At 53.9% G+C, this 26,913-nt stretch overlaps 1 protein-coding gene across 2 annotated transcripts in view; it reads right to left on the reverse strand.

The window, feature by feature from the left end:
* The window catches only part of PLXNA2 (plexin A2), a 143,596-nt gene that overhangs the window by 38,590 nt on the left and 78,093 nt on the right, over window positions 1-26,913 (reverse strand). For both annotated transcript variants that reach the window (XM_071450326.1, XM_071450325.1), the window contains exons 5-12: window positions 24,623-24,723; window positions 21,169-21,292; window positions 20,143-20,296; window positions 18,256-18,352; window positions 16,643-16,757; window positions 8,582-8,782; window positions 6,655-6,751; window positions 5,879-6,072 (exon numbers count right to left, since the gene is read on the reverse strand). In XM_071450326.1, coding sequence (XP_071306427.1) covers window positions 5,879-6,072; window positions 6,655-6,751; window positions 8,582-8,782; window positions 16,643-16,757; window positions 18,256-18,352; window positions 20,143-20,296; window positions 21,169-21,292; window positions 24,623-24,723 — 1,083 coding nt within the window. The remainder of the gene's footprint in view (window positions 1-5,878; window positions 6,073-6,654; window positions 6,752-8,581; window positions 8,783-16,642; window positions 16,758-18,255; window positions 18,353-20,142; window positions 20,297-21,168; window positions 21,293-24,622; window positions 24,724-26,913) is intronic.

Genomic DNA, 26,913 nt, shown 5'->3' on the forward strand with positions numbered 1-26,913 from the left:
CCTGTCTCCATCCAGAACAGGCTAAGTCACCTTCCAGAAGCAGCCTGGTGATTGGAGAACTTTGCCTTCTGCCTTGGCTGTTCTCTGAATGTTAATGTCACATTTTATTAGTGACTTGGCACCTCAAATGACTTAAAAACGTTAAAGGCTGAGGTGTGTGCTTTCAAGCTGCCTGTTTATAGCCTGCCTCAGCCATAATCATCCCTGCTTCCCTGGACTTGCACTAAGGACAATCTCCTCTTCAATTAGGAGTATAAATTTCAATAATGCATGGTCACAAAATTTGGACCCAGGACTCTCAGACAGTTATCCTGAATCTGCCACCGCTCTGTTGTTGCTCTTGGGTGAGTTTCTAATCTTCCCTGTGCTGCAGTTATTAATAAATAAACACAATCCATAATAATGCAATTTAATTAATTTAATGGATAAATCTTGTTTATGCTTCTTTGTTCCACCCTTGTCTCTGGCAAAAAGCTTGAGCTCTTCAGAACCTTTTCCTCGCTGTTTCCAGATGGATGGGTGGCTTTTTCCACCTCCTCAGGAGGGAGGAACGTGGCCAAACACCAGTGCCCCCATCCCAGTGACCTGCCCCACAGCAGCCCTCATGGGACACCCCTGTCCCCATCACTTCTGTGCTTCCCAGTTCCCCAAAGCATCTCCAAAAAGACACCCAAGGTCTTCAAGAAGGAATCCCACCATCCCCACGTCCACTTGGTTTTTGAACACTGCCAGGGTGAACTCCTGCACTTCCCTGGGCTCTCTGTCCCATTTTTGGCTGAGGTTGTTCCAGCTCCACGCCCCCACCAAGCCACCCCCTCCTTCCTCCTTTAATTCCCACCTCGCTCTCCCCTCCCCGCCTGCTGCAGGTTTTTAATTTATTCACCACGCAGTGCCTGTTGTGCTGCTGTTCCCTGTAACTCACACCATGGCCTGTCTTGTACCATTTAGCTCCGGGAAGCTCGACGTGCTCATAAACCCACTGCAAAACCAAGCTGGATTGTGTTACACCGAGTCCTGGAGGCCTGGTGGTGTTTACATCACTGCTGGGGAATCACCTGAACTTGGCTGACAGTTACAACTGTCCTTTGCAGCTCTGGATGATGTTAAAATGCATTTACTGGGGCACTTACTCTGCTGTCTCGTTGTCTCATCACTGCTCAAAAAAAAAGAAGTCACTGCTTGCCATTTCCTGAGCTGAGCAGAAGCAGCAGGGCTGAGAGGCCTCCCCGAACAAAGCCCAGCTGATGCTGTATTTTACAAATGTCCTGACCTGGAAAATCCCCAATATGGAGCTCCACTCGACCTAGATTTTAGTGGCCACTAATTGAACAGTTTTGAAGTAACTGTGCCATAAAGCAGCCCCAGGGTTAGAACAGATGCATTCAATTAATTACAGCTGGAGAGATTCAGTCAAAATCGCAGAAAGAAGATAAGTCTTAAAGGTCCCGGTGCACCCAGAGCTGGGCACCCTCCGAGCAGCATCCTGAGCTTCTCATTGGGGTGAGCGTGGGGCACCTCCAGCACAGCCAGCCCTGGTCTGCCTTAATCCCAGCTGGGAGCTGCAGGGCTGCCAGTCCAGATTTCTGATCTGAGACAGACAGGATTAGCAAGAAATATTCCCCAATTTCAAGAAAATCACTTCACCAGACTGGCTTTTCACTTAGAACTCTGTGGAGGATGAAAAGGAGCTGCAAAGGACAGCTGAGAAAAAGCAAGGCCATTCCAGGAATTGGACATTTGCTGTTTAGGAATCTGCACCTCTGCTGGAAGTTTTTTCAGGTTGTTTGCTAAACTGAAGCAGCTTGAAAGTCACTGAGATCTGAGCGGGGTGTGGGAGGCAGAATTATCCTGAGCAGGTCACCTCTCCCCACTGCAGAGACAAATCCCAACCCTGCAATAAGGCTGGGCAGGATCAGGTGTGCAGCCCTGTGTTAGCCCTGAAATGGGCTGGGTACAGGGATGAGGGGGTGGCAGCAGCTCAGTCACCCTCACACCCTGCCCTTGGCCAGGGAAGGGCTGCAGGTGCTCCAGAGCACTTCTCTTATTGCTGCTTTTTACCTGAAACCAAGGTGGGGACCCCCAAGGCTGGAACCCAAGGGACCCCCATGGCTGGAACCCAAGGGACCTGCAGGTTGGGATCCAAGGGATCCCCAAGGTTGGGATCCAAGGAACCCCCAAGGTTGGGATGCAAGGGATCCCCCAGGTTGGGATCTAAGGGATCCCTGAGGTTGGGATTGAAGGGATCCCCAAGGTTGGACCCCAAGGGATCCCCCAGGTTGGGATCCAAGGGATCCCCAAGGATGGAGTCCAAGGGATCCCCCAGGTTGGGATCCAAGGGACCCCCATGGCTGGCACCCAAGGGATCCCCCAGGCTGGGATCCAAGGGATCCCCAAGGTTGGACCCCAAGGGATCCCCCAGGTTGGGATCCAAGGGTTCCCCTGGATCCAGGAGCCCCAGCCCAGTGCCAGAACCTTCCCCTTTCAGCCTGCAGGAGACACAGCTCCAGCAATGAGGATAAATGTTCTCAGTGTCATGTCTTGCTGCTCGAGTCTTTCAGCATTTCTGACATGAAGCAACATTCTGCCTGCAGAAGAAGTCAGAGAGGAGCTGGGGCTGGAGCTGCTGGGGCTTTCCCTGCGGAGCTGCAGGGAACTCGCAGCCCTGCACAGCGAGCCCTTGGCATCTGCTGGGCTGCACAGAGACCCCAATCAGCGGCACAGCCCCTGCCCCCTCCCCAAACCCATCCACCTCCATCCTCTTTGTGCTTTTTTGCCGCTGCTCCGAGCCCTGGATCCCGGCTGATGAGCCCAGCGGGGAGGCAGCACATGAGCATTGTCATCCCGGCATGATCCCTCCTTGTCTCTGCCTCAGCTGATGGCACATTCAGAGCCTAATTGTTATCTCAGCAGAGCAACTCCATTATTCAGCCTGACACTGCCCCCCCTTCAGCTGTTTGTTGCGCTGATGTTATATTAATGAGGCCTGCAAATAAATGAATAGGAGATCAGAGCGCCGCTTGTTCGCCAGAAAACTGATTTTTATTTATTTATTGCTAAGGCCACGGGCCGGGTGGAAGTTTGGAGCGGCTGAGGGGACATTGCTGGGGAGGGCTGGACCTCTCACTCAGTGAGAGGACTGCAAACACCCCACTGCTCATTTACTTTTAGAACTATTAAGACACAACCTCCTTATTTATGCATCCCCCGAAGGCACTGGCGCCCGGGAGCCAGGCCCTTGACCTCAGCCTTGTCACAAAGGGTGAACCTGGCCAGATGAAGCAAAAGGAGTGGAAACCAGCCCATATTAAAGGCTCTTTTACTCTGGGTAATCCAGGCTGCAATGTGAGAGCAAACCAGTATGAGAGCAAACCCTGCTCCCCAGTCCTGTCACTGCTGGTGCCCAAGGGATGGGGGATGTGGCAGTGCCAGCCTGGACCTGTCAGGGCCAGGGCAGGGTGTCCTCCCATCTGTACAGCTCTGCAGCACTGGGCATGGCAAAATGGTGCCCAAAATCCTGAGAAAACTCAGATACTGGGAAAGGACCCAGCAGCAACAAACGCTGGGAAGGTCTCATGGTCTCCTCCACAGTCTCACTCTGAGGGCTCAGACACAGACCTGGGGATGGAGTCAAGAAATCTGTAACAGCAGAGCTCTGCTCTTTTCTGCTTGGACAGAGCCCAAAAGTATTGCTTTCAAGTTGGACAGTGATAAAACACTTGGTGGCAGTGCCCTGCCTGCAGCCAGCTGCCAGAGCCAGCCTGGCACTGCTCACATTCCAGTCACTTGGTGGCTGGAGCACAGTGCTTTTCCCCTTCTCTGCCCAGCTCAAGGAGGAGCAGATAAATAATTCCAAGATTTCTTTGATTGGCAACTATCTGCATGGTTTATGGGGAAGCAAATCTCAGCAGAGGCTGTTTTGCTTCTTGTACCACAACCTTGTGCAGCAAAACAGCACTTGGGCAAGAGAAATGTGGGTTCTGCCCAGTGGCAGGGCAAGGGGAAGAACCAGGGGAGCCTTTAAGCATCATTTTATCTCCTGGTAGCACAGCTGGGACTTGGAAAACAAAGAGACCAACCAAGCAGGGAAAGGACAGGCTTCCAACCCTTTTTAGTGCTTTCCCATCCCTGCACAACCGACCACCAGCTCCACTCTGCCCTGTACAAAACACTGCACGAGAGAAACACCTGCACGAGAGAAATCCTGCACAAGAGAAACGCCTGCACGAGAGAAATCCTGCACAAGAGCAACACCTGCACGAGAGAAACTCCTGCCCAGCAAAGGTGCACCACTGCTGGCAGAAGGGCCAAGAAATCCCAAAGTCTGGTAATGTCCCTGAGGATGGATGGACCCTCCTCAGCATCATCATTCTCCTGCCAGCCCCACCCAGCCCACAGACAGCAGCAGCCTCTGTGCTTCCTCCTCTCCTCCATAAACGGAGGTTGATGCCTCCCTCCCACGGGATCTGAGCCAGTTTAGTTAAACCAGTGCAAAAACTAATTTAATTTAAGAGGAGACTTCCACACTTACTTGGGTTTTGATCCAGTTGGCAGGTTTTGGGTGCTGAGCAGCACTGCCAGCAGCACTGGTGTAACAGACAACTCTGATCCTGCTGTGTTACACCTTTTGCAGTGTGGAAACACAGCCAGGGCAAGGGAGGCGTTTTTGGGGGATTTAATTACCTGAGAAACCCAAACCTTCCTTCGTTCCCACCTGACAGGAGTGTCACTCCTCATAGCAGCGTTAACAGGGCGAGTGCAGTTTCACTGCTGAAAATGCTCCTGGGACACATTTTGCATCCCTCAGTGGGCTGAACAGAAATATCAGAACCAGCAACTCCAGACTAATTAGCTCCCTGGTTTAATTAGCATTCCCGCCGCAGTCCGTGGCGGTCACCGCAGCGTGGGTGGGGCAGAGGCTGCACATTAAAAACATCCCAGAAAGTTCTGGAGTGTTTTGCCCACATTTCTCAGGGCTGGGCGGATTTTGGGGGAGCGTGGCAATCACACATCCTCTGAACACAGAGAGAGACACAGCATTTCCCAGGATTTTCCTGGGGAAGGCTGTGAGAAAGCTCGGAGAGAGAATTAAAACAATCCTTACCTTCATTTGCTGCGCCTGTTCTGCACACGTGGAATGGGTTATGGAGATTGTTCACCAAAGGGTGATTTCTTAATTGGACTCAGTGTTTGGATTCACTGACCAATGCTCTTCCCAGGGAGGTGGTAGAATCACCATCTCTGCATGTGTTTAAAAAAAGACTGGACATGGCACTTGATGCTGTAGTCTAGCATCAAGTGAGGTGTTAGGGCATAGGTTGGACTCGATGATCTTAGAGGTCTCTTCCAACCTCATGATTCTGTGATTCTGTGATTGATTTGGTGATTCTGTGTAGTATAATATAGTACAGCAGTGTGATATAGTGTATAGTACAGTAGTATAACAGAGTGTAGTGCAGTAGTATAATATGTATCTATATATAGTATATATCTATCATACAATATAGATATATAGATATAGATATATATCTATATACCTATATATATATATATGTATCTATATAGATATATACTATACAGTTATATAGTATATATATACTATATATCCATAGTATATATATACTATATATCCATATATATATATATATACACACTATATATCCATATATATCCACATACTATATATCTCTATATCTCTATATCTCTAGTATATATACTATATCTCTAGATATTATATATCTAGATAGATATATAGTATATATATATTTAGTATCTTATGACAGAATAAAGCATTTAATCAGCCTTCTGCAATCCTGGAGCCAATGCCATCATCCCCGTCCGGGGCCTCGCTGGCACAGCAGGCAGGAGGGGCCGGGCTCACCTCGGTGATGCGCGGGTTGGAGCACTTGACGTTGTGTCCGGCCCAGTGGAGCCAGGGCAGGGCGCCCGGGGAGCTGCAGTGGGGCCGCAGGGTGCAGCGCCCCTCGCCGCTGCACCAGCCGCAGGCAAAGCGCGGCTCGGCCTTGAGGCACAGCCCGCAGCTCTCGCGCTGCGCCGCGCACTTGTACAGGTGCACTGCGGGACAGGGACGGGGGTCAGCCAGGCAGGGGCTCCTGGGGGGGCAGGTGGGGCTGGGGGCTTCACTCGGGGTGCAGATGGGGCTGGGGGGTTCACTCGGGACTGGGGGGGTTCACTCGGGGTGCAGCTGGGACTGGGGGGTTCACTCGGGGTGCAGATGGGGCTGGGGGGTTCACTCGGGGTGGAACTGGGACTGGGGATTCCCTCGGGGTGCAGCTGGGGCTGGAGGGGCAGCTGGGACTGGGGGGATTCACTTAGGGTGCAGAGGGGGCTGGGGGATTCCCTTGGGGTGGAGCTGGGGCTGGGGGGTTCACTCGGGACTGGGAGGGTTCACTTGGGGTGCAGCTGGGACTGGGGGATTCCCTTGGGGTGCAGCTGGGGCTGGGGGCGCAGCTGGGACTGGGGGGGATTCCCTCGGGGGACAGCTGGGCCTGGGGGACTCGCTTGGGACATGGCTGGGATTGGGAGATTCCCTCAGGATACAGCTGGGATATCCCCTTGGGGTACAGGTGGGATTGAGGGATTTCCATGGGATGGACACAGTTGGGATGGCCTGAAGCCAACTGAAGCAGATTTTACCTTTCACGTTCTCTGGGTTGTCAATGACGAAGTTCCCGTTCCACACCACGGCAAAGTCCACCGCCAGGTTGCTGATGTCCATCCCATCATAGAGGTACTGCAGGGTAAGATCCAGAGTGAAATGCTTGGGGAGACAACACTCCCAGACAAAGAGGGTTTTTTGAGAGAAACCATCTTTATTCTCTGCTTAAAAACATCTGCTGGTGCCTCAGACACCGCATTTTTACACTTCATCTCCAGGGTTCTGCTTTGAGTCCCTTCTCCTCATCAGGAGGAGATAATTAAATCAGATCTAGTCCTTGTGAGAGGTAACAGATTAATTATTCCACTCGCAGTGGTTGCTCTCGTCACTCTGTCTCTGGCTTACCAACACAGCCCCTCCAGGTAACCAGACTGGGACTGCTGCCCTCAGGCTGCTTCTTACCCAGTTTGTGATAGGAGCTCCAGAGCCCCACTGCAGAGCTTTGCAGGTGGAACAGGAAACAGCTGAGCAAAAATAGATGGTGCAGAGCCCCAGCCACTGCCTCAGCCTGTTCCACAATAGCCCTGGCCTGAATCATTCCCCTTTTTATGACATCCTGGGGGCTGTGGCTGAGTGAGGCTGGATGCTGCAGCTGAATTCCCAGCGAATGCTGAAATTCCCATTATCACACCCAGCACTGGCCAGGCCTCTCTCTGGAGCTCTCTTTAGGTCAACCAAGAGCTGCTAAAAAGACTTCAGGAGGTGAGTGAGCATTGCCAACCTCTCTGGGAGGAGGGAGTGGTGATTAAAGCAGGGCAGAGCGCTCTGCCTGTCCCTGGGCAGCAGCTGTGCAGTTTTAACTCATGTTTGACTGTACTGGGTTTTACTAAGCTGGGGTGGAACATGAAGCTGCGAGTCCAGAATGGCCCTCACATCCTCCCCCTACCACTCCCTATCAGCCCAACAGCAATAAAAGTGCTTCTCTAATGCTTATAAATCACTCTGGATAGGAAAAGTACTATGTACTATTAATACATTTATTATCCACCAAGCTGCAAGGCCCAAAGACGGCCAGCAATGTATAAATATCCAGTAAAACTTTTAAAAATTCAAAACTTCATTAACAATTTAAGGCCATCTGCACTGAATATTCAAACGGACCCTGTTGTGCTGCCTAAAACAAACTGACTGTGCCCTTTTTGCCCAGGGCCCTTTCTGAGCACATGGTGAGCAGAGGAAGGGCCACGCTTGTCCCTGCTCGTGAAGGGACACGGGGGACACAAATTCGGGCTGTGCATCAGGGTGGGGGTGCCTGCATGTGCCATTTGAGTTTTGGCATCCCAGGGTACCCAGCAGGGTGAATTTGGGGTGGCCTAGTGAGGCTGAGCCCTGTCCTGAGGAGGGGATGGGTAACCCTGCCCTGCTCCTGGGCAGCATCCCCTCTCCAGGGCAGCATCCCCCGGTGATTCCTGTCTCCACCCGGTGATTCCCCTCTCCTGGCAGCATCCCCTGGTGATTCCCCTCTCCAGGACAGCATCCCCCAGTGATTTCCCCCTCCAGGGCAGCATCCCCCGGTGATTCCCGTCTCCACCCGGTGATTCCCCTCTCCAGCCCCGCTCTCTCTCTCTCTCTCCCCCGGCACTTTCCCTCTCCCCCTCCTTCCCTGCTCTCCAGCACCGCTCTATTCATCCAGCCACCGTGACCTGGGATTTGACAGCTCCCCGATAAGGGGTCTGTGATTCTCCTTATCTCCCCGTGTGTGAATTAGCCTGCCTCAACACCTCCTGCATTCCCTCCTCCTCCTCCTCCTCCTCCCCTTTCCCTGGCTGACCCCCACCGGCGGCCAGGGCACTCCAGATCCAGCATCTCCTCCCCGCGGGCGTTCTCCCACCTGGGATTTAGGATTAGGGAGATTTTCCCCCCTGCCCGGGCGCTGCCAGCCCTGCCCGTGCTGCTCTCACCCACCGAGCTGTTCTGGCACTGCACGCTGGAGCTGTTGAAGCGCAGGGCGGGCACCCTGTGCACGATGCCCTGGATGCTGAGCACGCACTCGTAGCCCCTCTGGCCCGACTGGGGCTGCGGCAGGTTCCGGGCCTTCAGCGTGATGGGCTTCACCTCTCCCACCGGGATCAGGATCTCCTCCGTGGGGAACAGCTGGGGGCAGTCCTGGGAGGCAACGGGAGAAGGTGGGAGGTCATGGATGGGGTGTGCTGGTGATGCTTTAGCATTTTAGCTTTTATATTTGTTATATTTTTAATATTTTAAAATATTTTATATTTTATATTTTATATTTCATATTTCATATTAATATAATTTTAATATTTTATAGTTTACATATTTATATATTTATAGATGTATATTTTTATTTTATATATTTTTATTTTTTTCTTTTTTTATATATAAAATTGTAATCCTGCAATCCTGCAAAATTTGGAGTGTATAACTCCAAACTCCATACTTATATTTTTTATATTTTTATTTTTTTTTATATATAATTGTAATCCTGCAATCCTGCAAAATCTGGAGTGTGTAACTCCAAACTCCATACTTATATTGTTTATATTTTTCTATTTTTTTTATGTATAATTGTAATCCTGCAATCCTGCAAGATTTGGAATGTATAACTCCAAACTCCATACTTATATTTTTTATATTTTTCTTTTTTTTATATATAATTATAATCCTGCAATCCTGCAATATTTGGAGTGCATGACTCCAAACTCCATACTTATATTTTTTATATTTTTCTTTTTTTTATATATAATTGTAATCCTGCAATCCTGCAAGATTTGGAATGTATAACTCCAAACTCCATACTTATATTTTTTATATTTTTCTTTTTTTTTTTTTAAATATAATTGTAATCCTTCAATTCTGCAAATCCTGAAAAATTTGGAGTTATATATATAATATATATATATAATGCTGCTCTCCAATTTTGGTCAGACACAACAATTCCTCTCCAGGCCTGGCAATCAAGGACACCTCAGTGTTTCAGGCCCTGAGAGATGTGAACAGAACCATGACACCTTCCCATCCAACGCATCTGTGACTCTGTGAAACACCATTGCACAGATATCCAGCTCACCCAAGCACGAACAGAATGTCTAAATGAAACCCTGAGATGGACCACAAAAAATGACTTATCAGCTGCTGGTAACTGTGTGACATCCCTCCCATGAGATCTCAACATCCCAAACATTATCTCTGCACAACACACTGGGAAATACAATTTTCCTCCAATTTCCACAGCAGGAGCTGCAACACCTCTGACCATCAGCTGTATTTACATTCTGCTCAGCTCTAATTTGCTTTGATCTAATGGAACAAGGTACCTAAGTACCTGTAAGCACCTGACACTGAGTGATTAATCCCCAGCTAAAGCAGGAGTTTAGAACAAACACGTCCGTCTCCGTTCCTTCTGCCAAATCCCAGAGTGGCATCCCGAGCCCCTGCAGCCTGGGGATGAAAGGCAATCGTGCTGATGGCAATGCCAGGAGCCATCCTGCCCAGGATGCTGTGTCCAGGGAGAAAATCCCCGTCCCCAAGGCAGGCAGCTCCCAGCCAGGGCCAGGGGAAGTGTTTCACCATGGCTCAAACCAGCTGTAAATGAGAAACAGCTGCTCTGCTCTGGAGCAGCCGCTCACTTAAACTGCAGCCTCGTAAACCTTTTTAGTGGCACTTTTCCGTATATATATTTTATTTTATTCCTAACAGGGACTTTCACGGATTAACAGCCAAGAGTGATTTCCAACTCCATCAGCTGCGCTGGGGAGGGAAGGGAGGCCCTTTCCTGCAGAGGAGAGGGTTCACAGGCTGGGAGGGAGGGAATGGCATTCCCTGCTTCCCACTGACCCTGGCACCCGGACCCAGCCCCAGCTCACCACCAGCAAACTCCCTGGATTCACAGCATTTTCCATCCAGCTCTTCCAGGCTGACTCTGCACATTCCCTCCTCTCCTGAAGCACCACTCACCTGTGCTACCTTCCACTCAACACCTGCCTGCATGGAAGGGTTTGATTCACCTCAAAGTCCCATTGAGCTCCAGCAGAGGGGCCCAGCCCCGAGGGCTGGAAGGAAAAGCAACCCAGAGCTGCAGAATCCTTTACCCCATTACAACTGAAAACAAAAAATCTCCACTTGCATCACCAGTGGGAGAACTTCAGTGCACAGTCCTGAAAATAATGAATATGTTATGGACCATTATCCCTCCTGGCCAGCTCAGTCCGTGAGGAGACTGCTAAGGAAAGGCTCCTTCCTTCCCAAGCACAGGAGGGGACTCCATCCCACATCTGCTCCCTGCTGCTGGAAGTGCTGGCAGCAAAAACTGCTCTGCCATCATTAGAGACGAGCGGGGCAAAATAGATTTATTATTTTTTTTTCCCATTCCTTTGGTTCCAGAGGAAGGAAAATGTCACATTGGGGCTGTGGGGAAAGCGAGGCAGGCGCAGCCTGAGCAGGAGCGAGGCAGCCCCTCTGTGCTGGCTGGCAGTGATCACACCAACAAGGGATCCCCATTTGGGGATGCAGGGATCTGTGGGAGGATGCCAGACTCCAGCAAAGCCAGGATGCCCGTGGGCAGCCAGGCTGCTGCAGGCAGTGGCTGCTGAATTTCTCAGCTGAGCGAGAGGAGCTGCTGGGGCTGGGGAGGGCCCGGCTCAGCTCGGACCCTGCACGTCCTGTGGAGCCCCTGTGAGCATTTCCAGCCCTGGGGAAAGCTCAGCTTTCAGGGCTTTTCTTTTTCCAATTTGTTTTTTAAATTGCTGCCTCAGTGATGTGCACCCATGGCCCTGCACAGCCACATCCCTGCACCCCAAATCCCTGAAAACTCATGTCTCTGCACCCAAATCTCTGCACAGCCACATCCCTGCACCCCAAATCCCTGCACGGCCATGTCTCTGCACCCAAATCCCTGCACAGCCACATCCCTGTACCCCAAATCCCTGCAGAGCCACATCCCTTCACCCTGAATCCCTAAAACCCCATGTCCTTGCACCCCAAATCCTGCACAGCCACGTCCCTGCACCTCAGATCCCTAAAAACCCAATTCCCTGCACCCCAAATCCCTGCACAGCCACATGCCTGTGACCCAAATCCTTTCAAACCCAAATCCCTGCACAGCCCCATCCGCACTGCCCCATCCCTGCGCACACAGCCCTTCCCACAGACCCTGTGTGGTTTGTCCCTCCACCACCTCTCTCAGCTGCTCCCTGGTGGAGCAGCCACTGCTCAGGTAAATGATTTTGTCAGGGGTTTACCATCAGCAATGATTTTGTCAGGGGTTTACCATCAGCAATGATTTTGCCAGGGCTTTATTTATCATCAGCTGGGCAGTGCCTCTGTCTATGCTGATCCCCTCCACAGGAATCTCCCAGGCCTGGAAGGGAGGCCCTGCTGCTGGGCTGGGCTCTGTGGCTCTGGCCAAGGCCCCTCCTCGTGTCCCCGCTGTGTCAGGCTCAGCCTGGGCGCCCCATCCTGGTTCCCTCCCCGGGAAGAGCTGGAAGCACCCAGAAAACACCGAATAAAGGCGGTGGAACACACGCAGCTTGTTCCATAATCAGTTTACTTTGTTTTTTAATTCATGAGAGGTAAATCCTGCAGCGAGTTAGAAAGGCCATTACTGCCTCCTCTCTCTAAACAAACAGGCAGAATCCTCTCATTATCCTCCTTGACTTCCCCGAGCCAGAATAAACAGGGATCAGATCTGCTGCAGGAAGACAAGGCTGGGTGCCTGAGTGGCACAGACTCTCGGGGAATGTTCTGCCTGTGAAGTATCAGCACACACAATTTACAAAGACATTTTATGCTTCTCCAACACTTTTTAGCCTCAAAGACTCCAAGGTCTATAAATACCTTAAAGACCCACGTTCTGCAGCTGTCTTTGGAGCAGAACAGAGCACCCATGGTTATTATTTGTGTTTAACCGAGCAGTTTTAGTAGGTCAAACCTCTTTGCTCTTATTTGGAAAAAAAAAAATTGCCTAGAAATGGCAGGCAATTCTTCTGACTACAGGATTTAGCCCAAATGGCAGAAAATAGACTGTTTCTGTACTTTTCATCTTCAAAAAACCCCCGCAAACTCTCCACAAATGTTAACTTGCCGCCCGTTATTTTAAAGTTATAAACATAACCCAATCTGGCACGTGAATGTAAACCCCTGGTTCACAGTTGTGTTCCCAATGATATAAATTACAGTCCCTGTCACTCATGGAAACACATTATCCTTCATTTATGCCACTGGAAGGGAGAGCAGCCCCTGTTCCTTGGAAACCAGACATGAAAGGAAGGCAGCTGGAGCCCAGCCTGGTGAGTTCCTAACCCACACCATCAGCCCTGAGCCCTAACCTGGGTGTTCTCCATCACTTTGGGAGGCAGGGGGATGTTCAGGACCTTCCCCTCCTGTGAACAGCCCGGAGCTGAGGCAGGAGCAGCTCCCTGGCCCGGGTTACAGGCAGGAACTGCTCCCTCTGCTCCTGCAGCCCTTCCCTCCTGCCTCCCTCCCTCTGAACACCAACCATCCACAGCACGGATGATAAAAGCACGGCCACGGCTCAGAGCTGAGGGAATTTTGCTGAAACCAGGCTTTTTGCTCCTATTTCAGGCAAAGGCATCTCCCCAAAGTGAGGTGTGACCCTGCAAAGTCATTGGCTGCCTTTGGTGGCCTGAGCTGCGGCTCTGAGTCACCTCCAGCACATCTCAGCCCTGCTGGGATGGGGATTGCCAGGACAGCTCTGCAGGGCTGATTTTGTTTTGTTTTGTTTCCTTCAAGGCACATCAGGCAGCACTCAGCACCCAAGGGCACAGCCAGGGGCAAGGGTGTTGCCATAAAATCAGTGGGAATTCAAAGGAGCCCCAAGGGCACTGAAATCCTGGGATCTGGAACTCTCTGTCCCCAGATCAGCATTCCCCTGTGGAAATGGCATTATCAGCACACACTGGACATCAAAGAGGGACAGGCTCTCACATCCTGGGGAGCTAAGAGGATTTATTTGGTTCTAGCTCTCCTCTGGGATGGGGTGTGAGGATGTTTATGAATCCACATTTCTCCTCATTTAGAGAGAGACATCATAAAACCTCACACACACACACACACACATGCCAAACCACATCAGGCACATTAAAATGGCATCATGGGCTTGATCTGGGGTTTTGTAAAGTGGGACAATCAGTGCTCCACACCCAGGAGAATCTCTTGGAGAAATCCTGATTTAGTGGGGGCAAGGTCTGAGCAGGCACCTTCTGCTGACAGTGAAGGCTCTGACCAGGAAAAGGATGGGGAAATAATTGCTTCTGTAATAATTAACTCCTAAAGAATTGGCTACCTGGAAATGGAGACCTCAGATGGTTCCCCCATGTCAGAAATTCCCAGCAGAGGGAGAACATCAGGAGCAGGCAGCTCTGTCCTGCAGGATCCCCCTGCTGCAAAGGCTGTGGAATATCTGTGTTCCCAAAGCACAGCTCTGCTGTTCCTAAAGCACCCACACACCCTCTGCACCCCCACATCTGTCCCTGAGCTCTGCCCTTGGACCTGAGCACACAGCTCCTGCTGGCCGGGCAGGTGGAGGGATCAGGAAACTCCCTGGGCTGCATTTCCCTGGCAGGCAGGGCAGAGGGGCAGCACTCAGCTCGGGCACTGGGGGCAGAGCCTTGCAAGGAGCAGGAGCACAGCTCATGGAAAGGGAAATTCTCTCCCCCATCTCCTCCTGAAGTGGCTGAGGCTTTGGGCCCTTGTTCCTCCTCCAGACAGACAACTCCTGGGAGCATCAAAGGGAGCTCGTTACACATCCAATCCCACTGGGATGCCAGCTCTGATGGGCCAGGAGTAAAAGGGAATATTCAAGATATTTCCCTTAAATTAAAGATAAAGATGCGAGCGATGTGCAGGCCCGTGTGAACACGTGTGTAAACCTTACGTAAGGAGAGGCACAGGGGACTGAAAGTAGGGCACAGGCACGGAGATCCCCACTCCAAACACCACTGGCTCTGCTGGGGAGGCAGCCAGGGGAAGCACAAACAATTTCCTAATACATCAGGCCGTGACACAATGAGAACGTTGTGATCTGAATTGGTTTAGGAGAGGAAACTCTCCATGAGGCATTTGCTTCTTTGTGTGTTGGTGGAGAGCCCATAGCAAAGGCATCATCATCACCAGGCTGTGTGTGAAGGGGAAATTCATTGCTCTTAAATGAGCAAACACATTTATTTGGGGTGGTTTTGCCTGTGCTCCGAGGTCTGAAGGAGAAATGATGGAGAGCACTTGTATCATTATCATCAGCCCTTACCAGAGCCAATCACCAGGAAGGTGTGAGGTGCCCCAAAACATCCCTGGTGAGAAATCCTCTGCAAGGTGAAGATGACAGAGGAAGTTCTTTGGAGACAGCCCTGTGATCCCAGCAGGAACTTCCAGGGATTCCAACTGCTCCCCTCTCCCTCTGTGTGACCTCAGGCAAGCCCTGGGTGCTCCCAGCAGCAAAACAGAGATGATGGGATCGTCCTGCTTTAGCAGGGACTTGTCAGACACCCTGAGATCCTGGGCTTGGGGACCCGGAGAAGGGAGAGCCCCACCTGTGCAGCCTGGGAGGGCAGGGATGCCTGGAGTGTGGAGGAGAACAGGGATGCTGGGAGTGTGGAGGAGAACAGGGATGCTGGGAGTGTGGAGGAGAACAGGGAAGCTCAGTGTTCACACCACTGACTGATCTCCCCTGCTTTTCTCCATCTCCATCACTCACTGACAAGGATTTGGCTGGATGCTGGCACGCCTTCCTCTCCTTTCTTTCTCTCCTATTTGTAGATGTCCTCACTGCTGCCTTTCCCACTTCCCAGCACCCTCAGGATTTCCAGAGCATCTTTCAAAGTGTTTTTCCCTTGCAGCTTTAGGACCTGCACTCATTTCAGGTGCTGCAAAGCTGTTTGTAGGAACAGTGAGGGCAAAGAGCAGGACCCTGCAGCACCAGGACCCCGTGTGGATGAGGCAGGCAGGGGATCAGGCAGGACGAGGAGTGCAGAAACCCCAGAGCAAGGGCTCCTTGCAGTGGTAAATCGGGAATTTGTGCTAACAAACCCCTTCCCTCCACGGATCCCTCTGCCCTGGGACACACAGGAGAGCTGGCAGAGCCATTCACAGCCTGGGCCTTTCCAAGTGTTAAAAGCATTTTTGGATGGGAGCCCCACACCTTTTATGAGCTGCTAAGAGAGATGGCTCCGGCTCCGTGGTGTTGGAACCCAAACCAGCTCCCTTTTCCAAAATCTGGGGCTGTGCTCTTTGGTAATTCCTTCACCAGCCACAGTCAGGTCCTGCCACGAATCCCAACAGGAGGCACTGCCCAGCCCAGCCAGAGCTGCTGCTCTGAGCAAGCAAAGCAGAGCTGCTGAAAGCGCTGGCGTCTCTGGGACCCCTGGGGGAAAGCACTACAGCAATTACTGTAATTAATGAACCTGGGCATTCCCACACAGCAGGGGAGGCTCAGCTCTGCCGCTCGGGTCAAGAGCAGCACTTCAGTGACACCAGCACTGCTCTGCTTCAAAGCTGCTCCTGCACTTTTGGGCACCAGAGAGGCCCTCAAAGCTCACACCAACAGGGTTCTGGTGCTTGTGGCATGGAAAAGCAGAGGATAGAGGGAGGAGTCCCAGCGTGGGACTGTCACAGACATCTCCTATGGAAAATCCTTTCCTTGGGATTGTTCCTCCTGAGAAGCTGAGAGGCCTCAGGAACACAATGCAAACAATGGTTCTCTGCTGCTGTGGAATGCAACAGGTGCATCTGGGATTGGGCTCATGTGGTTGTTTCTAATTACTGGCCAATCACAGCCCAGCTGGCTCGGACAGAGAGCCGAGCCACAAACCTTTGTTATCATTCCTTCCTTTTCTATTCTTAGCCAGCCTTCTGATGAAATCCTTTCTTCTATTCTTTTAGTACAGTTTTAATATAATATATATCATAAAATAACAAATCAGCCTTCTGACCCATGGAGTCAGATCCTGGTCTCTCCCCTCACCCTGAGCCCCCTGTGGACACCAGCACAGGTACCTCAGAGACGTTGATCCTCCCCTCCTGGAAGGAGCAGGTGGTGGGGTCGTGGGTGCACAGGTTCCTGTACTTGCACCAGTGGCAGCGGAAGGCACTGTTCACACAGGACAGGCACCTGGGGGGAGAGCAGGGCTAAGCACAGCCCCCAGCACCTTGGCAGGGCTGCAGCCTTCTGCAGGCCGTGCCAGAAATTCAGCCTTACCTGGGAAAAGAATTCCCTTTGGTGGGGGTGGTTTTGATAGAGCACAAAACGGGAAATGGGTTTAGGAAAACACACAGGCTCCAAAGACAGACCTGGGGCAGCCTCACAGTTTATCCCAGAGTAAAATGCAAGCTGGGATTTGCTGCACGTCCTTGGATTGGTGTAAAATAGAGCAGGGCACTGCACAGGCACCAGGCTTGGGCTTTAGCTTCTAGGAAAGAAGGCAAGCCTGGCAAAAATGGGATCAGTTGTTCTGCAAGTCAGGAATGCTTCAAGGCAGCAGCAACACTCCTGCCTGGCCTCGGAGTGCAGGGGGTGCTGCAAGTGCTTTTGATTCATGTTGGGGAAAAAAAAAAATAACTGCTTATGAAATGTTTTTGAAAGAACACAGACCCTTTTCAGCCCCAGGGGACCCAGCTGCCAGCAGAGTGCCTGGGTGGGTTTTGTTCCCCTCTCACAGAGAGGCAGGAGCTGTGACAGCTGCTAACCCTGGCAGTTGCCACCTCCTCCATCTCCGAGGCCACCCCTGGTGCCACGTGGCAGCTCTTGGTGGCACAAGGATCAGCTGTGCCCGTGGATTGAGTCCATGCCCTGCCCGTGGCTCCAGGCACTGAGCTGCCTGCAGAGGGAAGTGCCCGGGACTGCTGGAGCAAGGCCAGGCCAGGCAGACAAATGTCACCAGGGAGGTGGCAGCGTGGCCTGAGGCAGCTCTGGAGAGGAGCAGAGCAGCTCTGCAGGCAGGGCTCTCCCAGCTGGGCACAGGGAGCAGGCACTGTGTGAGCAGCTCTGATGGCTCAGTTTGTGCTCTCCTGAGCATTCTGCTGACCTCCATAGCCAGGGGAGCTCATTCTAATCAGCACAGCCAATCTGGGGCCCCATTCCCCCTTCCCCATCCCCATTCCCATCTCCATTCCCCATCCCCATTCCCATTCCCCATTCCCATTCCCATCCCCATTCCCCATTCCCCATCCCCATTCCCCATTCCCCATCCCCATTCCCATCCCCATTCCCCCATTCCTCATTCCCCATCCCCATTCCCCATTCCCCATTCCCCCATCCCCATTCCCCCATTCCCCATCCCCATTCCCCATTCCCCCACCCTATCCTATCCCCATTCCCATTCCCCATCCCCCTTCCCCATTCCCCATTCCCCCATTCCCCCATTCCCCATTTCCCATCCCCATTCCCCATCCCCTCCCATCCCATCCCTCCCGGCTCCATCCCCGCTCTCAGTTGCGGGATCGCGCAGCTTGGGGGCACCAGCAGGTTGAGGTTGTTCCCGGCTCTGCCTCCTCGGCGGCTCCCGGAGCCCCCCCTGTGACCCGGGCCCCCCGTGGCACCCCCAGCGCCCCCTCCCCGGATGCTCGGGGCTGGTTCTTGGCTCTGCTCGGGGTGGGCAAGGGGCACTCACAGCTGGTGGGCGCTGCAGTTGTAGAACTTGAACTCGGTGCTGACGAAGGTCCTGCCCGTCTCCCGGGACTTCAGCTGGAGCACGACACCGAACCAGTCTGGGGACAGAGCAGGGCTTGTCACTGGCACAGCCAGAGGGGGGGGTCTGCTGCCCACTGCCCTCTGCTGAGCCCCTGCTGCTGCTGCTGGGGCAGCTCGGGTTGCACCTCCCAGCAGCAGGACCCCACCCCACCCTGCCCTGGAGCCCCCCGAGTCCAGCAGGACCCACCCCACCCTGCCCTGGAGACCCCCGGGTGCCCATGTCCAGCAATGCCCCCCAACCCCAGCCCTGGTGGCAAAGTGCCCCAGAGCCAGGGGGTGAAGGGGCCCTGGAATGGTTTTGGAGCCTGGCCCTGCTCCCTGATTCACTCTGCAGTGTAGAACGTGAGGCTGCTCTGAGAGCCAGCCCAGGAGCAGAACTGTGCAGTCACGGAGGGGTTTGGGTTGGAAGGGACCCTCAAAGAGCCAGTGCCAGCCCCTGCCATGGGCTGGGACACCTTCAGCATCCCCCAAACCCCACCCAAGCCCATCCCTGGGCACTTCCAGGGTCTGGGCTCCACAGCTTCATGTCCCAGAGTTGTCTCCTGGAGCAGGAGGCCCTGCTGGAATCAAGTGAGGCAGCAGTGGAGCTCCCTGGGAGCCTGAGCTCTGGGTTCATTGAGAGCACATTGTTCTTTTGGGGCTGCTGGGGAAGCCCCTGCAGGGCTCCCCAAGGCTCAGGCTCCAGAAAATGCCTCAGAACCACAAAGACATCACCAGGGAGGCACCCTGGACACCTGGAAGAATGCCAAGGGGAAAATGAGCTCCAAGCCAGTGGTGCTTCAGTTTCAGGAAGAGAAAATATGACAGAGGTGACATTAATGAGGAGCCAGCCCAAAGAGCAGCGCTGAGACAGAGGAGCTGCAGCCACCTGCTCGTGGGTGCTGAGCCAGGCCCAGGGGACATTGCTGCTTCCCAGATCCAGCCAGCCTGGCAGGGCTGAGAGCTCCTGTGAGCCACCCTGGAGGGGACAGACGGCCCCTGTCCTGCCCTGGGAGCTGTCTGGCAGCACAGGGAGGGAGTGAGGACAGCGCAGGCACTCCCTGCTGCCAGCCCCTCCTGCCCTGTGTGGGATGCATTTCCTGGGGATGAAGCTCCCTGCGCTCAATGGGCTTTGACAGCAGCAGGAATTTCTCTGGCAGCAGCCCCAAAGGCTCAGCTCTGCTCAGCTGATACTCCCAAAGCTGCCCTGCGCTGTCTGCCACCGTGTCACTGCCCAGGAGCTGTGGGAATCCACAGAATCAGAGGGTTTGGGGAAAGCTGCAAGATGCAGGCCCCAGAGACAGCAGAACTGTGAGCAGAGCCATGCAGCAGCCATGAGATTGGTCAGCAGAGAAATGATTTAAACTGTAGAAAAGCAAAGACAAATAGAACAATGGTCTGTGTATTAACACTTGGCTAGAATAACTCTGTAAGCTACAGAAAAGTTTATCTAGCAAGATATGAAGGAAGTTAAAGCTTAATAATGGAGCTCTGTGCGTTATTTTAAAGCTTACAAGTAGGTATTGTATTTGAAATAAGCAAGCATTGTTTTAACCAAAGGTACCTGTGCTTTTAAGTGGTTGGATAGAACTACTGTCAATGTGCTTTTGCTGTGTGTGATTGGTCAAGAAGCTTATAAAGTGAGTTGTAACATTGAGTTCTGTGTCTGCTCCCTAGAACGTGAGCTGCTGGCATCTTCCCATTGTCACAATCACATAATGAGACTGATGCTGGAAAATCAAACAGCTCAAGGCACCTTCCAGAGCAGCCCCGTCCCGTTCATAGTCTGTAAACAGCCCCCAGCCAGCATCAAGGAGGCAGCACTTACCCTGATCCACGGGGATGGCAGGGACATCTCTGGCTGCTGGTGACACACAGAGCACCTGGCTGCCCGACACCTGCCCCTCCACCTCGCTCAGGTTCCCGAAGAGGCAGCTGACCCCGGCACTGAGGTCTGGAGCATCGCTCACCCGCAGCCTGAGCTGCAGCACGGACACCAGGGAGCAAAGCAGAGCTGTCAGCAGGCAGAGCAGCCCAGACCTCCCTCAAATCCCCAGCCCTGCCTGTGTTCCCGTCCAAAACATCCCCCTTAAATCACCCACCTGCCCACAGTCAGTGGCCAGCTGTGCTGTGATGGGGAAGGGAGGAGGACAAAGGAAGGCGGGGATGTTCTTTGTGATACAAACCCACCGTGCTGAGCCTTGGGGTGCTGCAGGCCAGCACTGCTGGCAGTGGCAGATTTTGTCCCCTGGTTGCTCTACAGGAGCTTTGCCACCCTCAGTGCCTGTGGCAGGACCCTGAGAGCAGCAGGGACCATCCCCAGAGCCCTGAGCTCAGAGCAGCTCCCTCCCCAGTGCATGAATGGGGGACACCACCCTGCCCTGGCCGGGAGGAGAGTCCCCAGTGAGCCCAGCACAGCTGGGGTGTCCCCACCATGGCTGGGCAGTGTCCCCATGGCAAAGCAGGGCCTGGAGGCCTGAGCCCCCTCTCCCCACACCATTTCTACACGGGGGGCTGGGGCAGCAGGACCAGCTGCCGCAGAGGAGTGGGGCAGCAACAGCTGGGAAGCTTCAGAGAGCCAGGCCTGAGCCCAGCTCACAGAGGAGCTTTTTGGGAAACAAAGCCTCTCCTTCACCAGCTACAGAGAGCAGGGAAATGTGAGCTGAGACACCAGGGGAAGGGGAATTTGTTCCTGTGCCCCCCTCTCCACCCTCTCCCTTGGCTGCCCCATCCCTCCGTGAGTGTGACCTCATGAGAAAACACTTGTGCCCGAGGCAAGGGGGAAGGCTGGAGTGTGGAGTGCTCCCTGCCGGGGGTGGCTGTCCCGCAGGGCCCTGTCCCTGTCGCTGCTCACCGGGAGGCTGTGCTCTGACACCGAGATGCTGCTGGGCTGCACGGCCACGCTCAGGCACTGCCCGATGCTCGCGGCGAAGCGGAACGGCTCCTCTGCCCGCTCACAGCGGTCCCGCGGGGAGCACCTGCCACACAGGGGCACCCCGAGCACTGAAAACATCCCCAGGGCACTGAAAGCATCCCCCAGAGCAGAGAAAGCATCCCCCAGAGCAGAGAAAACATCCCCCAGAGCAGAGAAAACATCCCCCAGATCACCAAAAACACTCCCTAGAGCACTGAAAACATCCCCAGAGCAGAGAAAACAACTCCCAGATCACCAAAAAAACTCCCTAGAGCACTGAAAACATCCCCAGAGCACTGAAAACAACCCCCAGATCACCAAAAACATCCCCCAGAGCACCAAAAACACCCCCTAGAGCACTGAAAACAACGCCCAGATCACAAAACATACCCCTCAGAGCACTGAAAACATCCCCAGAGCAGTGAAAATATCCCCTCAGAGCATTGAAAACATCCCCCAGAGCCCCAAAAACACCCCCTAGAGCACCAAAAACATCTCCTAGAGCCCCAAAAACAGCCCCCAGAGCACTGAACACACCCCAAACCCCCAGGGAGGTGTTCCACAGCAGGACCCGGTGATGCCCCGCACAGGGAGCAGGTGTTGGGCACCAGGTTAGGACCAAAGGGCGCTGGAAAATATTCAGTGATCAGCAAAACCACAAAGCCCGAGTATCCCATGAGTAATTCCTGCGCTGGGACACAATCCAGAGGTGCCAGTCCATGTGCTGGGGCGTGGGGTGAGCCATGGACTCATCTGCACACCAGCTAAAGCAGAAAGCTGTAACAGGCAGGGACAGGATGGTGCCTCTGTCCCAATTAAAACCACACCTAATCATGTCCTGCTGGAGCTGGGGGGGAGCCCCGGGCAGGAGTGGGAGCTCCAGCTGCTGCCAGCAGGGCTTGGCTGCTGCCATCCTGCAGCTCCCAGCCCCATGCCCAGCAGCAGGAGCCTCTGAGCATGCCAAGGTGCCTGGAGTGCTGCGGGTGTTCCACGTGCTCCAGCACAGCTCCTCGTCCCTGCTCTTGCTGCAGGTGCTCTTGGAGCAGGGGGAAATGCAGCAGGGCACCCACTGGGAACCAAGGGCACGCTGTGGGGCTGGCAGCCCTCCAGGATTCCCTGCTTTCTGTCATCTGGGGAAAATCCTTCCCTTCCCGCCCTCCTCCATGGGTGCAGGGGGCAGATTTGCCTTTAAGGTCCCTTTGAACCCGAGCGTTGTGGGATTCTGTGGAACAGTGGGAGTTTGCTTTAGATGAAGGGAAGTGAAGTTTCCACGTTCCCTTTCCAAACCACCCCCCTGATCCCCAACAAACGCTGGGGCTGCTCTCCTCACCCTCTCCTTTTGTACCTTTTCCTTTGGAGCATAAAGGAGCTAAATATGAATGGTGCCAAAGGAAGAAATATCGAGGTTTAAGTGAATCTCTAAGATAGCCCTAAAGTGAGCTCTTGACTGGAGTCTTTATCTCATTGACTCGCTGGAATGGCTCTTTTTTATCATCCTATTTATGGCAACAGCCCCAACAGAGATAAATAGGCTTGGAGACAATAACACACTTGCAGAGAGCAGCACGGGGAAGTCTTGCAGGCTTCACATCCCACTGGGCTGGAGAGACCCTGTAACAATCTCCTGGAGGCCTCTGACGGCTCCCAAAGAGCAAAGGATCCCTCTGTCCATGCAGGGGATGAGCAAACCACCTCCTGCTCCACCCCTCAGCCTTTCAGCCATCCCCAAACACAGCGGGAGCATCACCCCTGGCCCAGCACCTTCCACGGAGCAGCTGGAAGCAGGAACATGTGAGAATGAAAGGGGAGAGGTGACAAATTAAATACAAGCACTCCAGCACTTGGGGCCTCCAAACAAAGATGACAGAGGCTTCGAGGAACAGCAAGATAAACACAATTATTTACAGCTTAAAAAAATAAAGCTAAAAAATGATCACTGCTCCAAAGTGCAGATGCTTGGAGGGAGGGTTGAGAAATCCCATCGGGGAAGAGCCCTTGTTGGGAATAGGCTGATGCTGAAATGTCATGGCCAAAAGGGCAGAGGAAATGACACTTTTCTCTCCTCTTGTCATCGAGGGTTTTGTCTCTGCAAAATGAAGATAACAACCTTTACCTGCCTCCCAGGTGGCTTGTGAAGACTCAGCTCATTAGCATGAGGGGAGTGCTCGCTGATCCTTGCAGAGGAGCTGCTGCAGGAGCAGCCCCAGAGCCCCCAGCCCTGCTCCTGCTGCAGCAGCCCCTGCCCAGGGGCACACAGGGATGGAAATAATTCCCTTCTGACAGAGGAGCTGGGGCAGCGAGGCTTTGGGGCAAGGCTGCACCAAGGGTGGCTCTGCTGTAGGGACTCGCTTGGAAAGGAAAAAACCTAAAAACCCCCAGGGGATGCTGAGAGTGCCCAGGCTGCTGCTGTGGGATGCTCAGAGCCCTGCTGGCACCCGCAGCCCGTCCCTGAGAGGAGCCTGTGGGGTGCTCAGGGGCTGAGCTGCCTCTCCTGCCCTTCCCCAGCACCCAGACCCACAGTGGGGAGCTGCTGTGCCCCCAGCCCCGGATCCAGGCCGGGTTTGTGGAGGAGCCTGCAGCTCCCCCAGCACCTGCTCCTCAGGCAAGGGGCCAAGAGCTGCAGTGGGGGCCCCTGAGCCCTGCCTCCCCCTGGCCAGGCACTCAGGGCTGCCCAGCAGCTGGCACGGGGCCGGGGGGTTTCTGTCCCTCCTCCCCCAGCTCCTCTGCCCCGTGCGCTCCCTTCCGCCTTAGGAAGTGCTGGTTTTTATGGCAGGCCAGAGAAAGGAAGGGCACAGACACCTCCTGAATGCAGAGAGGGTTTCCTGGAGCTCCCCTGGGGAAAAGCACCCTCGGAGCTTTGTGGCAGCTCCCAGCCCCTCTGCTGGGTCCCCCTGGAGCAGCTGGAGCTGGGACCCCCTGACCTCCCCTGCAGGATTGAAAATTCCCTTTCGGGGATTTAAAGGGGCCCTGTGCTCTGCTCTGCTGCTGAAACCTCGCTGGGAGCAAAGCCCCACTCACAGGATCACATCTGCTGTTGCCTTTAAAAATTCCACATTATTGGGATTTGGGCAAAGAGCAGGAGGGTGCAAACCAGCAGGAGGGGTGTGCAAACCAGCAGGCCTCCATTCCCACCAGTTCAAATCCTGGTTTTCCATCATTTTCCCATCTGGTTTTCCATCCACATCACCCTGCCCCTGAAGCAGGAGCTGATTTCCCTTCACCTCTCCCGGGAGCTCAGGGATCTCCAGCGGCATCTGAGCTGCAATGCAGGGAATGTCCAAAGGGGAGGAAAAATGGACTTGAGGAACTTCAGCCTGACTTGTTTTGTGTGGGAGGCTCTGGGAAGCTCTGAGAGCTGCTCTTGTCACCAGGGAACAGCCGAGGCTGGACTCACATGTGGTGCAGGGAGCACCAGCCGCAGTGCGGGTCCCCCGAGCTCAGGCACTCCTGGCAGGTCGTGTACTGCTCACAGGACTCCACGGGCACCCTGGACACCTGCAAGGGACACACACACGCTCAGGGCTGCTCTGCCAAGCCAGCCAGAGCAGCCCCAGGGCCTGCTGAGCCCCCCAGAGCCACGGGCACGACGGCAAAGCCTGAAATGAAATGGATTCGTTCCGACATCCAAGAATAGGAATTACTGGAGACTGAGGTGTGAGGTCACCCATCCCCTGGGTCAGTCCTGGGCACAGACAGCCCCAGCTGGGCTCCCGCAGTGCTGCCAGCTCCTTGGACCCCTCTGGGCTGGAGCTGAGCCCTCTCCTCCCTGATTCACAATTTCTGCCTCCCCCTTTCCCAGGGAGCTGCTGCAGGGGATGAATCACAGGGATTGTGGCAGCTTGTTGGGTCTGGGCTGGTGTTTCACTGCTTTGCTGGGTCTGGGCTGGTGTTTCACTGCTTTGTTGGGTCTGGGTTGGTGTTTCAGTGCTTTGCTGGGTCTGGGTTGGTGTTTCACTGCTGTGCTGGGTCTGGGTGGGGGTTTCATTGCTTTGTTGGGTCTGGGTTGGTGTTTCACTGCTGTGCTGGGTCTGGTGGGGGTTTCACTGCTTTGCTGGGTCTGGGTTGGTGTTTCAGTGCTTTGCTGGGTCTGGGTTGGTGTTTCACTGCTTTGCTGGGTCTGGGTTGGTGTTTTGCTGCTTTGCTGGGTCGGGGTTGGTGTTTCACTGCTTGGGCCACTCGAGCCCTTCCAGCAGCAGCCACTTGGGCCCCCAGGCCTGACCCACTGGAGGTCCCTGTCCCTTCCAGGCAGGGATACCACAGAAGGGAGCACAGGAGGATGCTGTGAACCCCTCTCCCACTCACAGCACATGAGGAGTGATGGTGATGGTGAGGTGCAGCACAGTCCTGACCTATTTACCAGCACTGAAAGGCCCAGAGGCTTCAAAACGACACCAGGCTTTAACCACAGGTCACTGCTTGGCTCCAGCAAAGACATTTGTAACCTTTTTAACCACTTTAACCTTTCCAACACATCTTTTGCCACCTCCAGCATTTTGAACCACTTTAACCTTTCCAACCCATTCCCTGCCACCTCCAGCAGCAGGGTGGGTTTGCATCTCGAGCTCCTGTAGTGTTCCCTGCACAAAATATGGAGAAATCCCTTCCTGTAAGGTTGGGGAGCACTGGAACAGGTTGCTCAAGGAGAAATCCCTTCCTGTAAGGCTGGGGGGCACTGGAACAGGTTACTCAAGGAGAAATCCCTTCCTGTAGGGTTGGGGGCATGGGAACAGGTTACTCAAGGAGAAATCCCTTCCTGTAGGGTTGGGGGGCACTGGAACAGGTTACTCAAGGAGAAATCCCTTCCTGTAGGGTTGGGGGGCACTGGAACAGGCTGCTCAAGAGCCTGTGGACTCCCTACCCCTGGAGGTGTTCAAATCCAGGCTGGGCAGAGCTTTGCACAACCCAGGATAGCAGGAGGTGCCCAGATGATTTCTGAGCTCCCTTCCAGCCCAGGCCATTCCGCGATTCTGCCATTCTACTCCCATTTCCCCCACCAAACACTGCAGATAATCCTCTCCTGGCCTCACGCAGCTCCTGGGCCCCAGGAGCGATGCCTGCAACTGGCTGGGAATTCAAACAACTGCTGGATGGCTCTGGCTCTGTCCGTCACAACAGCACCCGGCTCCCAGCAGCCGCGCTGAAAGGAGCAGTGTCTCCCCACACAACGGCCACTGTCACGCCAAGTGCTGTTGACACAGTGAGAACCCAGTTCCTCTCTGAGCTGGACACCAATAGGGCTGCTATTCTTCTTGTTTCCTCAGCCCCACTCAACAGCTTTTCCCGAAACAGAGCTCGCCCAGGGTTGGAGTTTTCTGGCCGAGGTGGAGCCCGTGGGGAGGGTGGAGGGCTCGGGCTGGGACCCTGGGAGTGAGGGGTGGCAGGGGCAGAGCTGGGAGTGCCTGCAGCCCCTGCTGCATGGGAAGAGCTTCAGGAATGGAGAGGAGAATTTCAGAGGTGGAAATGAGGGGTTGGGGTTTGATTCCTGCCTGCAGAGGGGCCTGGGGTGCCCTTGCAGGGTCTGCACTCGGGTGGCCACGGGGGATGTGATTTTTGCTGCCTTGCCTCTCCCTTGTAAGGAGCAAACAGCACTTTCCAGATGGGGTGGGAACAAGCCCAGGGGCCTGGTGACAGAACAGCCCCCAGGATGGCCCATCCTATTCCTACAGACACTGCCCAGCCCAGTGA

Source organism: Agelaius tricolor, unplaced genomic scaffold (assembly GCF_023055355.1).
Source record: "Agelaius tricolor isolate 1412-34295 unplaced genomic scaffold, bAgeTri1.0.p SCAF_30, whole genome shotgun sequence".
NCBI classification, from domain to species: Eukaryota; Metazoa; Chordata; class Aves; order Passeriformes; family Icteridae; genus Agelaius; species Agelaius tricolor.